The sequence below is a fragment of the Buteo buteo genome, chromosome 4 (assembly GCF_964188355.1).
Source record: "Buteo buteo chromosome 4, bButBut1.hap1.1, whole genome shotgun sequence".
NCBI classification, from domain to species: domain Eukaryota; kingdom Metazoa; phylum Chordata; class Aves; order Accipitriformes; family Accipitridae; genus Buteo; species Buteo buteo.
In genome coordinates, this window is record NC_134174.1 from 6,942,652 (window position 1) to 6,961,445 (window position 18,794).

The 18,794-nt window shown below is 36.7% G+C and overlaps 2 protein-coding genes across 5 annotated transcripts in view; both read right to left on the minus strand.

The window, feature by feature from the left end:
• NUDT5 (nudix hydrolase 5) overlaps positions 1-18,794 on the minus strand; it is a 134,069-nt gene that overhangs the window by 11,175 nt on the left and 104,100 nt on the right. The gene's annotated exons all lie outside the window — the stretch shown is intronic.
• The window catches only part of UPF2 (UPF2 regulator of nonsense mediated mRNA decay), a 67,016-nt gene that overhangs the window by 7,925 nt on the left and 40,297 nt on the right, over positions 1-18,794 (minus strand). For all 4 annotated transcript variants that reach the window (XM_075024682.1, XM_075024679.1, XM_075024680.1 and 1 more), the window contains 7 exons: positions 17,937-18,120; positions 14,071-14,210; positions 12,156-12,260; positions 11,110-11,208; positions 10,204-10,371; positions 4,714-4,855; positions 860-980 (listed from right to left, as the gene is read on the minus strand). In XM_075024682.1, coding sequence (XP_074880783.1) covers positions 860-980; positions 4,714-4,855; positions 10,204-10,371; positions 11,110-11,208; positions 12,156-12,260; positions 14,071-14,210; positions 17,937-18,120 — 959 coding nt within the window. The remainder of the gene's footprint in view (positions 1-859; positions 981-4,713; positions 4,856-10,203; positions 10,372-11,109; positions 11,209-12,155; positions 12,261-14,070; positions 14,211-17,936; positions 18,121-18,794) is intronic.

An 18,794-nucleotide genomic window follows, 5' to 3' on the forward strand; every position in this document is an offset into this window, starting at 1 on the left:
GTATCTGTATAGGATCTCAGTGGAGTGACTGACCATCAGGAAGTTATAAAATGCCTATAAAGACATATCAGAAACAAGTTGGTAGTGTTACTGTAACATAGGATTATTACATTACATTAGCTTATTTCTAGTTTACAAAGACAGACCCATTAGCAGCTAAACTCTCCCTTCCCACTTGCTGCTCCAATCTATCCGCCTCCAAAATTAACTTGCAAAGAAAAGAGAAACATGAAAGCCATCTGCATTTCACCTGAAACTCTGTCTATTCAAATTAGTGCTGCAGGGTTAATTTAATGGTTTATTCTCAAGCTTACTCCGAGTGAGAAGAGACACATGGAGATATATTAAAGCTGTAGAATGACTATTAGGCAATCCAGAATGGCTCTTTTCATGTTAATACTGCTTTTGGTATGCTCTTGCACACCATAAATCAAAGGTTCTCCTCCTCCCTCCCCACCTTTATTTTCTTTCCATTCAGGGCTTCAAATACAGAGGTATAGCTCACAAATTCACCAAACTGAAAGAGCACAACAGAATTTCTCTAGATATTTTTGAGTATCCTCTCCCCCCTCTCATTGAGAAATCAACTTGCATCTTTTCCCCTGTAAAAAGAGGCTCAGACTACCAGCCATTTCAGAACTGAAAAAATAATCCTCTGGCTTCCAAGCCTCCGTCAAGGATGTATTTATGGACACTGTGTTAGAAGCACAAAACACTGCTCCATATTTTAACAGAATACTTTAGAATGGAAACTACTAACAAATGCACTTGCACTACACAGATCATTATCTCTTTCAATTATGAAGTTAATTACTTGCCTAGAACCAGAATTACCACATTTAAAGGAAGATTGTCCTACCTCCCACCAGTTTTAAAGATTAGATCTGCATTAGGTGCTCCCTTCGGATGCTGGTAACGAGGCCGCCGTTCACGATTAGTATTTGCTGGAGCTGGACGCTGTGCCAGAGACTGCAACATTTCTGTAATTTCATACAGAAAAAAGTTAAATATGTTTATCTCTGCATCTTTTTAAAGAGGAATTTACACAAGCACATTTTACTGACATGTAGTAAAAAAGACACCTTATTTACACTTTGCTATACTTTAGGGTTAACACTCCTCAAGTTATTCCACAATAGCTATTTTTAAAAAAGTTAAATTGCATAGACAGCTTTGACAAATCCAAGCTACCTGGTAATATGAACTTGCATTTCCAGATGTTCTTACAGAAGGAACTGCCAGCAATGGTTTTCATCAGAGGTGCTTAAAGAAGGGAGCTGTGACCTTTTCTTTCTAAGCATATCAACCACCACTTTCTTTATCAATGATCAGGGACAAAGCTTCACAGCAGTATGAGAAGCCACAACATTAAACTACCCTGAAATAGTAACAATTGGACAATGTTGCTGCCAATTAAAGACCCAGCAAGAAACCTGTCCTAAAATTAGGCATTGAGAAGTCAGATATTTAAGTCTAAGCTAACCATAATAGGATCCTTTTACAGAGCAGACAGGCACCTGAAGAGAGTGACTCAGCTGACCTACATTACACCAGCTGTCCCACGGATGGAGTTTTTCACTTCATGATCAGTGGGAAAAAAATAGGTGGGTGCAGAAAGAAGCCTACACTAACCAGTTTAGCACTGGACATATAACTTTTGGGCAGTTCAAGCTAGGTTAAGTACTGTATTTTGGCATTCGGTAAAACTTAATTTCTAAAATTTAATTTCATTTTTTTAATGATAAAAAATTGCTCTTTACCAGGCTAAGGTAATGGTTATTAAGTACCCAATATAATTACAAATACATCATAGGAACCTCCACATAACCTCTGCCTGTATGTTAGTACATCTAATGGAAAGTATTTCTGACAGTCCACCTGTGCAAGAATCTACATTACTCAGCAAACAGACAGATGGAATAAATGAAGGGGAAAAGTGGAATAAGCTGTTAAGCAGATTATGTTTGAAAGTCTGCTGTCTGGTTCCCTAATCTCTGGTAATCTCATTGGAGACACATACTCATCATCTGCTAGAAACAAACTTCCACTACTCTCACAAAGACTTGCACAGGGCAAAACTAGAGACTAATGAGATTCTCTCACCATTTACAAAATGCACATGAAGCTTTCAGCAAGGTATCCACCCAATCTTTGAGAAACTGGGAAACTATGAATGATTTAATATACAATATTGGTATCAACAGTTAATAAAACATGTATTCACGCTCTGTATACTCCTCTGTCAACACCTGGAAAAGGCAAAGAAAGCCATTCAACACACTGACAGTCCATTTTTGTAAACATCACGAAATGGCATCCTTCAAAACAATTCTGTATGCCAGGAGAGATCTCTGTTGGCAATGACGAGACCCAGGAAGAAAATAAGAAGAGATTATGGTACTTTGCCAGCCAGGTGCTAGAAGCAAGCAATGAACAAGCACGTGTGTGCATGCCCGTCTCTTCTGTTTTCCACGCTGTAGGTGAAAAAATATTGGGGTTTGTGAAAAGCTAGTAACTGCGAAGTTGAGTAATTGGGAAGGTAACAGAAGGAAGAAATGGCATGGGAGCACAATGTATTAGCTAGGCCAAAGGCATGTCACTCATCTTTGGTTTTAGTGAAGAAAAAAAAATAATCTACGCAGGAAAACACCAGTCTAAATTAGAGAGTCACCCAGTTCTTAATACTTCTTCAAATTAAAAACATTTTTAATACTAGTAAACATTGCTGAAGTATTAAATAATTATCTGATACTACTTTGAATTACATCAGTGAACTTTCATCTGTTAGCTACTCTGTACAGATGAAAACAACCCACAAATGTACATGCAAATGTTAGGACAATCCTGAGGCATTCTTCCAGAAATTTTGAGACTTATTCCTCCCTTGGTAACTTCAAAGGCTGAAACAGAAATTTAAAACCAACTCTTTCTGTCAATGGGTACGTACCAACTTGTTACAGGCAAGCTGACTCTTTTCAGTAACAATCAACTGCACAAATCTACATAAAAAAAATAGTTCCAAAGAGGAATGTAATTCGGCCTGTTTAACTTAACCTGAATAAAAGGTCCTTTTTAGTTTGGTTTAACTGTGTATATTACCCAGGTTAATAAAAAGAGTCAACAGATGTTTTAAAAATGGATGTGAGCTACAGAAAACCCTCTTTCTTTTGTGTTGATTTTCCTGCTGTATTAGTGCTTTATACACACCTAGAAAATCTATGAGAAAGTAAAAAAAGCCTATTACTAGTTATTAATTGGTATCAGTTGTCCGATTCATTTCTCTTGGACAAAATCAATGTGATACTCTTTTGGATAAGAAGCACAATTGCTCACAATAAAATCCTACATTAAACAGACTGATTTTAAAGATACTGACAAAGTCATATGACGAGGCATAAAAACCCAAACGCCCCAACCAGTAAAGATATCAGAAATACCATTAATGAGGAAAAACCCACAAAAAGTCTGGAGGAGAGCACTTAAATGTCTAATTCTAGAGTCTACTGTTTCTCTTCCTTTTTCACAAGTGGGCTTTATAACAGGGGATGGTCTCGGAAAAGAAGTTTTTAAGCTGATTATGATGTTTAATACTAAGAATATATTGTGTTACCATTTCAGAGCTCTGTAGGTACTCACTTTGGAAAAATACTCCTTTTTACAATTACAAGTTTAGTTCTTGTACTATCAAAGTTCCGAAAGGAATGTTAGATTCCATAGTGTTTTTAGAATTAGAGCCGCTTTAATTTAAATTTGCCATTTCTTGATGAATAATGACCTTTCACTAAATACCTTAAATGAGATTTCCTGCTAATTAACTACTTACACTGTGATTACCACCAGACTGCAACATCTTTAAAAAAAAATAGAGCAAGAACTTTGGAGAAGTTAAATGGAAATACTAACCTAATAACTGAATACCATCAGTTTTATTGGTCTGGCTTTGTTTACTATCTGAGTACACCAAGGAAAGTTGAGTCTGAAAAACCAAAACAAACCAAACCACCCAACAACCAAACACATCAAGTGCCCCAGTTTAGGGGCTATATGATCTGTTGTATTAACTGTTTGCTTCAATCTGTCCAGGTTCCAAAATGCCTGACTGTGGCTTACCTATCTTTAAAAATAATTGGTAAGAAGCCTTCATTCTGTTAATATATTCTTATGCTCCAGATTTGTAGCACTCCTAGAACCTTTAGCAATATGAAGCTGAGGTGACAGTTTTTATTTCTCAGGTGAAGGTTACCTCTTAGTATTTGCAAGTCTTAGTGAGACTGATGAAGATTCTAAATACTATTAACATCTAAAATACCCATGAATATCTAAAAAGCAGAGTTTAAGTTGCACAGAATTAATTCCTCTTGTATCCAACTCAATTGTCTTGCAGTAATGGAGACAATGCCACAAACATCAGATTAATTTTGTGTTATCTTATTTTTAAGGAAACAGTCTCAGTTCTTCCCCTTTCCCAAAATAAATGGGAATGCTGAGATTTGAGGCCCACTTGAAAACGTCCTTTCATGGAAGAGCTATAAAAACTTCAAGTACAGAGACCACGGAGTAAAAATAATGAATGACTGAAACTAAAATACAGGTTTTCCATGAAGCATTGCAAATCAATGTTCAGAACTTGAACTGCTAATTATCACAAATAATATTTTCTGTAGATCCATGAAAGCTCCTCTAAAAATAAAAAATACTTGGTGATTTTCTTACCCTGGTAGTCCTCTTGTTCTTGCCGTTCATTGATATCCAAAGTGAGCTTTTTCATCCTCATTCTCTCCTCCTGTTCAGCTTGCTGTTGGTTCCAGTGGTTTGCAGCAAGTTGGGAAGACATTGGTACATTTAGGATCTTAAACTGCAAATGAAAATAAGTTTTTAAGTGCCCAGCACAGAAAAAAAAGCAACCACAAAACAATCCAAAATATAGAAGGGTTATGCTTATTTCTAGGTTATTGTGACAAGAGACTTTCTGCAGAAGTTTCTACTGGAAAGTGTGTTGTTTGTTGGTTTTGTTTATTTGTTTTTAAACTCTATTTCACATAAGGAAGCATGAAAAAATACAAGATATTTAGACCTCCTAAAGACACAGAGAACATATAAAAAAGGCTGATGTACTGCTAAGGCAAAAGACTACTACACACACTATTTAGGGAAACAAAACTGATTAACTTTCACCAGGAACACATAGCTATATGCTTTATTTCTTATTTTCAAACAAGCCGATACCCTCACAATGAATTACACTGGTCTTGAGATAAAAGCACCATAGCTGGCTCAGAAAGCTGCATCTCCCTCCAAAGGTCTCTACCTTCCAAAGAGATGAAGCCCCCGAGCAGAATTTCTACTATTATCCCTTGTAATAACAGAGGAGAAGTGTTCCAAGCATTCCAGATATCCCCCAGCATTCCTTGGCCAGTACTTTTTATGAACAATTCTAGCTCCACAGTGGTGCTTATTAGTCTGGAGACAACTGTGGTGTCAAATTTAATCTTTTCCTCCTCCCCCACACCCAAACATCCACATTCAACACAATGTAGCTTATGGCAAATCAGATAAAGGTAAGCTTGGTAGTCCTCCTACAGAAGTACCCTCTCTCTAAATAATACAGCTGAGATTTTCAGAGAGGCATAGGGAAGATGCTTTCTTTTTCCCCAGACTGAGAAAATCCAAGTTTTTATTTCCACAGAAATTTTTTTTACATTTGTTCCAAAACAGAGAAGTGATTCTTAATCTTATCTGCAATTGAAACCGTAGTTTTCAGAAACTCCTTAATGCTAAAGTTTGTGAACTTATTTAGAAAAATCTCGCTTCCTACTTCTAATGGGTGTGCAGTTGAAGGAAGTATTACCATGCTATAAGTAGGGTAATGCATTTAAGGATAATCATTCTCAATATTCCACAAACTACTCTGAATCCTGCTGCTTGTTCTTGTCATCTGAGATCTACTTCCACAGAAATAGAAGCAGAACAAATTTCTAAGTGCTTTTTTCTGCTACAGTGTCAAAAGCTGCAGACAGAAAGATACATTATCAGGAGAAGGTATATAGTAAAAGCAAAATCCTCACTGCATACAGTTAGTATTTAATACAATAATTACTAAGAAATCTCAAGGTATCTATTAGACAGTAGTGCCCCACTAACAGCAGACAAATGATGAGTGTGAGAAGACATCAAGTACCCTCAGGCACAGCATTTGAAAATAAACTGTTTGAAACAGTTAAGACAGACTCTTGCAAAGATCTGAGAAAAACCTGGGTACAGTGAAGATTTATTTAGATGAGACAAACCAGGCAAAAGATTTGTTGGGGTTTTTTGGGGGATGGGGAGTGTAATAGCATATTATATTGAACATAAATACAAGCTTGTTATTAAGGTGTGTGGGGAAGAATAAAAATGAAAGCTCTTGAAATTCCAACAGAAAAGTAAGCTTTAGTCACTTATTGCAGAGCAGACTATGCATGTTCCTAGATATCGTCAAATGAACTTCACACAAACTATGCAAATAACTAACCCATTAGCAGCTTTGTATGGTAAAAATCATTCCTTAGCTTCATCATTAAGCTCCCCATCCATCTTAATATGTCCTTTATATTTTATCTGTTCTATAGATTTATCAGCTTAATGGGACTGGTAAGTGTTTTCAGACAGGATGCTTAAAGTAGAAAAAAGAAAACTGAAATATAGAAGGGTGCAAATGAAAGAAACCGATACAAAACCCAACAGACTAGTAATTAACAAAATATCACTGAGTCACTATCTCAAGGCAACCAGACAGTTGCCATTGAAATCAAATCACTGATGACAATTACTAAAGGATATGATGATTACAGAGTGTCCTGGTTTAGGCTGGAATAAAGTTGATTTTCTTCCTAGTAGCTGGTATAGTGCTGTGTTTTAGATTTAGGATGAGAATAATGACGACAGCAACAACTGAAAACGTCAGTGTGTTAAGTAGTGTTTGTACTAAGTCAAGGATTTTTCAGCTTCTCACGCCCAGCCAGCAAGAAGGTTGGAGAGGCACAAGAAGTTGGGGGGGGACACAGCCAGGACAGCTGACCCAAACTGGCCAAAGGAATATTCCATACTGTGGGACATCATGCCCAGTATATAAACTGGGGGGAGTTGGCCTGCGCGCACCACAGATTGGGGATTGGCGAATCATTGGTCAGCTGGTGGTGAGCAATTGCATTATGCATCACTTGTTTTGTATATTCTAGTAGTAGCAGTATTTTCCCTTCCTCTTCTGTCCTATTAAACTGTCTTTATCTCAACCCACAAGTTTTACTTTTTTTTTTTTTTCCTTCTTTCTAATTCTCTCCTCCATCCCACGGTGGTGGTGGGGAGTGAGTGAGCAGCTGTGTGGTGCTTAGTTGCTGGTTGGGGTTAAACCATGACACTGAGCAAGCAAAACATTTCCAATTTGCAAATAGTGAAGAGGTGTATCAAAAACCTCTTATAAAATCTGTGAGATAGGGACAGAACATAAGGACTTCACTTAGAAGATGGCAAACTGGAGAAAGATAAAAAATAATTCAGAAAATGAGATTGCAGATTACATAAAAATGTCGCTGAGATAAAGAACTCCACATTCAAGGACAGACTTGACCCTTCCGTGGATATTACTGTTCTTTTATGGAAACTTCCTAAAAATCTTTCAAATGAAAGGAAATCTTTGTGTTAGGTATTAACCAAATTACTTGACACTAGGTGACTTGCTTTTACTGTCTAAATCTCACTTTAGTTCACACCTACCTGGAATAAAACTTCTTGGACAGTTTTATAAATATCAAATGGTATTAGACAGACCTCAGCTCCAATCCCTTATGATGGCAATATTTCTTTATTTCCCCTTGCTCTCTCATGGCTTGTGGATAAATCATGATGACGTAGTCTGATTTCCAATAACTATGTTCAGTTCTACTGCTACTAGTTTTGTAAGTTTTCTCATACAATTTCTTTGCTATAGCTGATGGGTGAAAAAACCCAGACATCAATTGCAAGACACTAGTCTACCCAATATCCTTGCTATCGCCTGTTTCTGTAAATCAGTATGACAGAAAAAAAGATAAAATATGGTGTCCTTGTTACTACCAGCCTGCAATGACTATTAATTCAGGTTGTACGCTGCTGGTAAAGAGCGGTTAGTTGTTCTTGTGTTGCCTCAAAAAGCTAGTTGTCAATGCTCCACTAAAATCTGGCTGAATAACTGGTATGTGAACTGAGTATTTAGTGACTGGACCTCAACTACCAAATATTAACCTCCAGAAGGAAGCACAGCATATTCCATTTTCATCAGTAAGTACTTTCTTACAGCAAAGATTTCTAGTTTCAGCAGCACTGTTGACAAAGAACACACAGACCAAACCAATTGCTAACATAGCAAGTGATTAGGTTGATGTATAGTGAGGTGGTGGTGCTTATCATTCCAGTGACTGTGCAGACAAGAAATTACTTACAGCTTTCCAGGTTGTCTGCAAACTCCTTCTGACTGTTTTTAAAAAGCTGAAAGTTTACAACTGTAACTTAACAGTAAAGTATGCATCCATCACTTCAAAATTCTGTGCATATTCTGCTCATACAGATTTCAAATAAAGTAGTATAAGAAAGAATAATTATTTTCTTTTCAACTCCACCTCTTCTTTCCTGCTTATTTTTCTGTTAAAACTGACTACTAAGGCATAGGGTTTTTTTCTGAATACAGAACTATGGACAAAGAAGCCTTTCACTGACTCAAGAAATGAAAAAGTCTATAAAGCAACTGTTTTCTACATTTCTAGAAACACCGAGAGGAGTTTTGGCAGGAAGAGCCTACTCCCAAAACCAAATATCAGGGGAGGAACGGGGAAAACTCCTGAACAAGTTCTGCTTTCTTTTTAAGCCACATGTTGGCAATAATTTCCCCTCACACAGAATACGAAGATCCTAAAATTCTTGGTAACTACAGATACTCCCAGTAAATTATCCTCAAAAAGCTAAACACCATTTTTTTTAAATAGAGTTCTCTTAAATCCCTTCTCAGCCCAATGACAACAGTTAAAATTCTGCACTCAAAACTTCTGTAGAACTTTGTATACAACATTCAAGTTCCAGGAAAACAGAATAACCAAACAAATGTAGTAAGGAAATCAGTTAATCATCACTACTAAATGCAAGTATGTATGGGCTCAAATAGGTATTGCCACTTACACTTTCAAAGTGCTTACTTTGCACAGCACATGCTCACTAGTTCAAGTGTTTAACGATAGGAGACTTCTCACTTTCTACGTGGATTTTTGAAGTATCTTTCATATGAAGGAAGAGAAAGACTCTACTTCAGGTTTATATACCTCAACCACTAAACTACTGTCACTATTCAGGTAACAAGTAGTGACATGGATCTAAATACTTGAAAGGTACAGATGCACAGAATGAAACAGTGCCTTGATTTTGCTTTCCATCTAGACTCACTCATTTTCACCACCAATTTATACAACTGAAATGAAAAGCCTTCTTTAAAAGATCTAAACCATGATGAGAAATGCATGTGGAATGCGTTAGGTATTAATTTGTATACTATGCATTTGCTGACGTACGAAAATTCAAACATATACTGGAAAAAAGAGCCAAGACAAATATAAAGCTTGGCTGCACGAAGGAATTTATTTGTTTTATCAACATGATTGCCAATTAAGTTTCTCTGAGAGATTCACTCAGTGTGTTCTGGAATAGTCCCCGAAAAATGTCTTCAGAGATAATGACTTTTTCTGCAAGTTGAACAAATTCAGCCAAATGGCAGTTACTTAGGAAATGGAATTTAGCAAATGCCATATATCTTGATTTGAAGCTGAAAGTGTTTTCAGAAAAATCCGTAGAATCTTGAAGATTCTGGAATATTTTTTTTTCCCCCTACTCCTTTCAACATTCAGTGGCTAAAATATATGTAAGACATACCACTGTCCTACTGGTGTAATTACCAAACATAATTAGTAACGGTATAATTTAACCACAGAATTTTTCTACTTGATTTCTACTAACAACCAAGAATTCTAAGAAACTACATATGGTATTTTCTATTTATAAAAATGAAGTTGTTTGTATGTCATTCTGAGAAAAGGATAAAAAAAACCCACTTCTGTGACTTCAAAAGTCACAGAGTGTGACTTTCAAAAAAGTGAAAGGAGTTTATTTATTTAAACAATATCTATACCTTATGTGAACCCTTACCTGCTGTTTGTTGCCTTTTCGTGTTAACATGACAAATGGCATTGTATCTCCAGACTCTGACTCTCCTTCCCCACCTCCAAGTGGGGGACCCTTCTTGAGCTGACTTTTGAGATGTAGAGGAATAGCAACATCCAACTGATGTACTTTAACAGATTCACCACTCCGTTGCTATTAAAAAAAAAAAAAAAGAAGTAAATTCTATAAATGATCAGATGCTAAAAATGTCAGCCAGTCTGGCAACATTCATATTATCATGACTGAGAAAAGGTTTAACCTTCCAGGAAAACAGAGTCACATATAAATAAATGTATTCAGCTTTATTGCATTTTCCTTTGGTTTTCTTGCTTGTGAAGAAGAAAGTTACAGGGACAGAATACTTCAAGTTTTAAAGGAATTTTGAATAACAAGCTTTTAAGGAAAGAAATCTAGAGACTTGATTAGACACAGTTGAGAATGGACATTCTACATTCACAATTTTTTTGTAGCATCTTATTAAGGTAGTCCTTATACAGGGCTTGCTATACTCAATACTTAAATATTTACCAGATGTGACTGGAAAAAAAGGACTTAGAGGTTATGTAAATTTAAATGCAGCTACATTTTAAACGTATTAAAACCTAAGTTTGGCTAGTCTATGATAAACTCAGAACCATTGCATAGTATCAGTTATTATTTATCCAGTAAAATGTTAGCACATCATATATTCACTGGTCAAACAATACAATTAACAGCTATTTTACTAAAAGCTACTTATTCAAACATGTCAATTGCAGACAAGAGGCCACAACTAAGAAAAAATTCTGTGTTCTTTAGTATGGTAAGCTAAGCATTAATCACTTACCAAAAAAAAAAATCAAATACAGTTAGCTGTACAGCAAGTTACATTACGAAAATAAATACTTATACCTGAAGATTTTCCAGCATCATTTTATCCAACGCCTGAATGAAGTCCTCATCTTCTGCACAAGGGACATGCTTAAGTCCTCCTCCTTTAATCATTACTTCCTATTGCAACGGGAAAAAAACCTTCTGTTACATAAGTTTCAGAAATATGAATATCCAGTCTAGAAATAAGTGGAAAAATATCCTTATTGCTTCCATATAATAAATAATCAAAAGCTTTAAAAAACATAAATTGTTAAAGAAAAAAGTTTTCAGCCTGGATTATTTTCTTGAAGAAATATTTCCTAACATTTATTACATCTATTATTATGAAGGCTGGCCACTTGTAATAACCTGACATACCAGCATATGTGTACAGATGCATACGTACACATTCCAGATATGGCAACAATACAAAGAAAAATCTCTATCCCTACCACACCTAATTTAACTGATTTTTTCATTAAGTCCATAAAGTTAGGTGGTCTTTTCAAGACAAATACTATCCTTCAGTATTTGGAAAGCACAACGCTACAACAAAAATATTTAAAGTCAGTACCCCAACGCATTGTTCTGTAATGATCATTACTTTCCTTACTATGTAACTGCAATTCAGGCTCAACCAGACGGGCTCTTTTGCTACAGATGTTATGATCTGCCAATCCCAAATTAGCATTTTAGGAGTTTTTCACTTCTTGCTTTGTCTCCTTTTCAGTTTTGAGATCTAGTAGAGTGTAACTAGTTTACCTTGTTGTATTATATCAGCTTGCTGCCATTGCTGGCATTGCAAAACCATCATTTATGCAAGCTTTTCCAGTCTAGCTACCTATGAAAGTGCACAGTCCTATGAAAACATGTTGTAGTAAAGTTGGCAGCATAAGTATTTTCAGAAGGTAATAATGAAAGTTTGCAAAAATAAAAAAAACCTCTAAAATGTATTTGAAAGAATAGTAGGGAGTGTTCTTGCCAGGTGTTCCCAGATATGTTATGAGCGGCATTGGCAAAACACATTCAGTAAAGAAAACCAAAATGCAAAAGTCAATTCACTTATCTAAAGCTACAATACATACTGTATTCTCCTCATCGGTTTCATTTTCCTTGTTGGAGTCTGTAAGATAGTCTGTGTTTTCTTCCTCTTCTTCTTCACCTTCTTCTTCCTCATTGTCCGAGCCCTCCTGAAACAGTCAATGAATAACTTCTATTTTAGAACAACAACAACAACAAAAAGACCGCTTGCATCTGATTCCTCATATACATTTTCTGCATCTTGCCTACCCTCAACCCCATCCAAACCTGTTTAGTTCAGTCTTAGTAAATTTGTTTGTTATGTTTTGTATTTAATGTCCTAGTCTGAACTCACTTGGCTTTATCTGATATTTTCACAAACATACAGCAGAAGACTGGGAGTAGTGGCCAATACACCAGACGGTTGCGCTGCCACTCAAAGGGAACTCAACAAGCTGAAGGAACAGGTTGACAAGAGCTCGTAAAGTTCAACAAAGGGAAGGCCTTGCACCTGAGAAGCAATAACCCCAATCACTAGTACAGGCTGGAAGCTGCCCAACTGGAAAGCAGATCAGCAGAGAAGGACCTGTGGTCCTGGTGGACACCAAAATGACCAAGAACCAGCAATGCACCCTTGCAGCAAAGGCAGCTGACTGCATCCTGGGCTGAATTAGGAAAAAAGTGTTGACAGGTCAAAAGGAGGTGATCCTTCTTGCCTGCCCAGCACTGGCAAGACCCAGCTGGAGTGCTGCGCCCAGCTCTGGGTTCCCCAGTACAAGACAGATATGGACATACTGCTGCAAGTTTGGCAATGGGCCGTGAAGACGATTAAGGGATTGGAGCACCTGTCATAGGAAAGGCTGAGAGAGATGGTACTGTTTAGTCTGGGGAACAGAAGGCTTGAGGTGGGGGAAGATATTCCCAATGTGTATAATACCTGAAGGGAGGGAGCAAAGAAGAGGGAATTGGACTCTTCTCAGTGGTGCCCAGGGACACACCCAGAGACAATGACACAAGTTGAAAAATTTCATTTAAACATAAGAAAAAAAGCCTTCTTTTCTGTGATGGTGTTTAAACACTGGAACAGATTGCCCAGAAAGGTGGTAGAGCCTCCATCCTTGTTGATACTCAAAACGTGATTGGACATTGCCTCAGGCAACCTGCTGTAGGTGAACCTGCTTTGAGCGAGGGAGGTTGGACAAGAAGGTCTCCAGAGGTCCTTTCCCCACCCCTCAACCATTTATGATTCTAATGATGATATTAATTTGTGGGTGAAGGTACAAACCTGGCCAAACTTCAGGAATTTTAATGCCAAGAAGCACAGACTGAAAGAAAGCTTACTAATAAACCAATCTAAGCATAAGGAGAAAAAGTGTTTCCTAGTTCCTTGATGAACTCATTTTCTCATAACACTACCATTACCATGTCAACTTTGCTGTGTCATTGTGACAAGTTAGAATTTCTATGTACACATCTTTTTTTATGGGCTCCACCATTTCTGATTCAAAATGTTATTGGCACAGTAAACAAAGGTTGTTATGCTCCATAAATCTTATTTATTCATAATATGCAGGCATACTCTGAACACCTGTTATTCTTCCTACACAACTGCTTTGACATCTAGTCAATACATTTGCTTCTACAACAGATAAAGAAAATGATCTGAAAGTGTTTTCATGCCAAAAAACTGAAGGCATCTTTTTGTTGAGAAGCAGCACATACCCCAAGAAAAGTTGTCAGGTTCAAGTTTCTGCCGTAATTTCTCTGGTATAAGCCTCAGACACCCTGTATTCAGTTTTCCATATATACAAAACTGGGATGGAAACATCCTCAGAGTACTGACGGGGTTGTGCATACCCACATTTCACCTACTAACTCTGACATAGAAGGGCTTCTGAAAGTAATGAGTAATCAAAATATTGATTACTTATTCTTTTTATGTGAGACAAGGTAAATGATTAGGTAAATGATTAAGTTCACCTCTTCTTCTGGCTCATTTACTTCACTTTCATTTCCAGATTGTTCCTCTGTCTCTGCTCCACCTTCCTCCTCCTCTTCATCCTCTTCCAGATTCTCTCCTTCCGTAATGGAATCTTTGGAATCTTTGTCATTCACAATTCCTGAAATTTGGAAAAAGAGAGAGAGATTTAGAACAAGGAAGTAGAATAGAATTAGAACACACCTAACCACTCCAGTTCTATGTGGAAGATCACTTCAAAAGACCGTTGTTGCTGAACACTACAACTTCCGAAGGGTCGCAATATTTGACTTCTGAATGAAACATTTTCTGTATAGTTACTTTACTTGTAAAGAGTAGTAATTGCCCTACAAGAAAAGGAGGAAAACATTATGGAGAATGTTTAAAATCTCCCATAGAACAACAATCAAGAAGCTGCACTGTGCAAACTGCTTCAAAATATCCTCAAACTAGACATGCAACCTTACTGAAACACACACCAAAATATGAGCACTAAATTACAGATGCTCTACAAAACCAGCAGAACCCAGAAGACATCAAGCCCCTGCAGTCTTAGTTCCAGTACTTCACACTACAGTCAATTAACAGTTTTGAAACAACTATTTTCTCAGCCTGTAATAAACCCTTCTGACTCGTTTCTAATGCCCTGAGGCTGCACTTGAACCTACGAGAATGTAGGTGCCTATATAAAGTCTTTAGGAAATACTTTTGGAAGAGACTCCAATTATCTAGTGTGCTCATACTACTTGCAGACAGGGCTGACAGTTCTTTCACTGTGTTTTAGTTCATCTTGCAGTTTTCCTTACTGACCTACTTGCCACCTCTATCCCTCAAAACATTTTAGTTTACTCTGTCTGTAAGGTATCAAGGGTAGCTCCCTAAACCTCTGCTTTCTTTCGATAAGGTATCCTTCAATGTAATACCCTTATCTATACCATTCCCACAGTAGTGAAAAATAGGTTTTAGTTTCTTTCTGTGTTTCAGTGTTCAATTTAGTCTCAGAAATAGATTTCAATCAGAATTGTTTTCAGAAAAAATATTTAAGAATCAAGCATGGTTCTGATTCAGGAAAAAATGAAGATCTGTTTTTAGATAACAGCTAGTGCAAGAATTAAGTCATCCAATGCAAAAAAAGAACAAACTTCCAGCATACACTATTGTTCTCATACATTCTTCTAATGTTTTTCATAAATTTACAAAGCCACATAATCCTCCACGGCATCATAGTTTGAGCTAGCAGAAAGCAATGCTGATGCCAGCCTTCTGCAAGACAGCAGATCTAAGCCAGTAATTTTTCAAAGATATTAGTAAGGAGTCAATACAGTTACTATGCAGTTTGTCATTCACATTTTGACATTATACTAACCACACTAAGGGTTAGCCTTTAGTGTAAAGTTTTTTGGTCAGCAAATGAATGCATCAGTTCTGTGCTTGTGGCACTCCTTGTTTGTTCTCTGCCATATGCAAAAGACAGTACACAGTCCTTAAGAAGTCTAGATTCTGAATACACAAGTGGTTTGGGGCAAATCAGATTTTTTTTCTCTCCACCTCCAGATTACTTTAAGAGATACAATATGTGGACACATACACAGAGCCAGGTCTCTACAAAAATTTTACTTAGATCACAAAGATCAGCTTTAGAAGGAGGTGAATTTCAGAGCTATGCTTAAATTAGACAAAACTCAGAAATGAAATGGTTGTATGGTAGTTATTGAGGGTTTCAGTTCTGTGTGAACACACACACACACACTCTTCCTCCTTCATATTCCAGAGGTTTCAAAGCATTCTTTTTTTTTTTTCCCTTATTTGTAAACACTGTGCTCTTCACAATACATGCTGCCCCGTAAATATGCAAGAGTTCCTTTTGAATCACTCCATATTCTCAGTGGTACAAAATCACCGGAGCGGCACAGGAACCAACAGTCAGTCACCAATGTAAGATCTGCAGGCAGCAAGCCACCCCACTGTTCTGCCTAGAATTTACACTTCAGACAGACGAAAGAACAAAGCTTATCGTGGTCTTTAGCAAAATACCTTACCAGTGGTTAGTGTCCATGGACCGAGGCACTGTGGGGACAAACTGATCAAGAACTGCGGTTCTACTAGAGCTTTTGCTAAAGTATTAAAAAACTCATTTCCTTCAGATATGCTTGCATCTGTCAACATAACCTTCAAAGACCAGAAAGGCAGATGACAACCTCCCTGAGACCACCTTCAAACAGCCCTAACAGGAGGACTAAGTATCCCACCCTATACTGACGTTTAATAGCAAACGAGTAATATCATTATCAAGAAAAGCAACACACTTGGGGAGGAGATGGACAGACAGACACAACACAGCCCCCTACAGTAAGGGCTGTACTGTTGATGGCCTTTGCTCATGCCAAAACACACACAATAAAATGTTCTCCAACACTTGTTCACATTCAGTGACCACGTATCTCCCTCCTTAGCTACACTGAATCCAACTATGATAGCGGTCGTGATTCAGAGAACAGAAGTTCTTATGATTTGTAGAAGTCCCGAGTATCTTTCAAAAGAGTATTACAGTTTATGTAACTAGTTGTAAACTACTTCTTGGTTACCATTTTGAGAGCATAAAAGCTACTAATTTAATCATACCATAAGGAAATTTTTATCTGCATTTCAGTTACTACATAGGTAATTTTAAGGCATATCAATTAAACAAACAGCATATTAAAAAAAATTCCTCCTAAACCAGAAGTTGCAACATTTTACCTGACAATTACACATAGTCATCCCACTGGATTAAAGGATTATTCTTAAAAATTGAACTTGTCTAACTAGATGAAGTGCTATTAAGACTCTAATTAACACGTATAAAGTGTAAAATTTACATATAAAAACTTTTCATGAACAAGCTTGTCTTCAAATAATAATGGAAGGTTAGAAAACAATTCCATTTCACGAGAAGTGAGCACAGTAAGGACTGGTATGTACAACACATTTAAAGGTTAATATGACAATACCAGTTTTAGATACACACTAACCAGTATTTTGTCAACTGAGCTGTGCTGCAAGCCCAACTTTTTTCTCTTGAAATTAACTGATTTTTAAACACAACAAGATTTATAAATATACATCACTGCAATTTTAGCAGGAACTACAAGCTAGCATACAACCTAGCTGAAAGATACATTTTAAGAAGGAAAAAAACCCCTTTAATAATCCAACCAAAGTTCTAATTCATAAAAAGAAAATCATCCTCTGGCCTCTACTGAAATGTAAAGCCAATTCAAAATTATTCCAAAGGAAGCGTAAGGTTCAAAGTACCTGACAGCATTTTAAAACCAATACGTGTTCTCTCTTTTATTGTAGTCTTACGCTAATGCTTACTTTGACACAGCAACTCTAGTCAAATCCAGAACTGGGGAAGGAACACAGAGTTGCAAGCAACCAATCTACCAAAATGCCAAAGCTGGTTTCCATCAGTGCTTACCAACCAACAGGCTAGAGTAATTGAGTGTGCAGATACTCCTTGCTTTTTGTAGTACAGCGTGCTTCTTAAATTTTTCTGATGAAAGTCATAGTTTTCTTCCTCATCATTTGTGCCATACTACTCGATACACTAATACATATATACACACACACATACTCCCCCTCTCCAAACACTACTATATTAATAGTATTCATATTGACTTTAAAACACTGAATCACTTTAGAGTTATAGAGTTTCTGTATGATCTCTATGATCAGAAAAATGCAAAGATGTTACAAAAATATTTCTACCATAAGAATAAGATTTTATCATGAGAATAACAATAATTACCTATCATTATACAAGAGACAATTTTAAGAAATACAGGAATTGTCTAAAAGACCTCATATTCCTTGCACATTTTCTCACCTAATTTTATTAAGAATTCTCGTTCCAAGTCTTGCACCTGTCTGATAGCTTCTTCCAGAGAATTGCAGAGCTTTATCTTTGGTCTCAGCAGTTCCAGTGTATCACTGATCATATAGTCTATGTCTATAGGAAATGGGTGGTCTTTTGTCCAAACATCCAGACTTTTTTTCCACCAAACATACCGCTAGAATACAAAATATTCAAATAAATTATATGCACACTAGCATTTATAAACTACTTAACTAATGAAGTTTGTAATGCCTAGCCATGTTTGTACAGCAAAAAACGCAAAAGATTTCACATCACTACTCTCCTATTTCACACAACTATTAGATATTTTGTTATCATCAAACATTGTTTGATAACATTGGATATCACAAACATTAAGAATATGTTCCTTTTATTGTAACAACTGTTAGAAGTATGAAGACTGAGCAAAAAAAGCACTGAAAAGAAAGTGCCTTCTAAGGGTAGATTCCTTCTATGAGAGACAAGGACTTAATCGGCCAACTTTAAATTCCCTTCTCCATATTCTTTCAAGAAAAGTAATTCCCCCAAAGGCATATTACGTGGAGAAGGGGGGAAACATCACAAAGTTTTAAGACTGCAGCTAGCGTGAAGTGACTTATCCAGTTTGCTTCATAACAAATTAGCACATACCCTTTACAATAAAATTGTAAAAAATAAATGCTCATCTTAAGTGAACCTAACAGTAGAATCTGAGACAAAGGTGTTGCAAAAATTGCATCTGAAAATGAAGTATGAGTAACAGAATCTCTACTTAAAAGATGACATGGTCTAAAGAAATGCTTGTTGAAATCATAAGGTGTAACAAAAATACTTGTCCACTGACAAAGT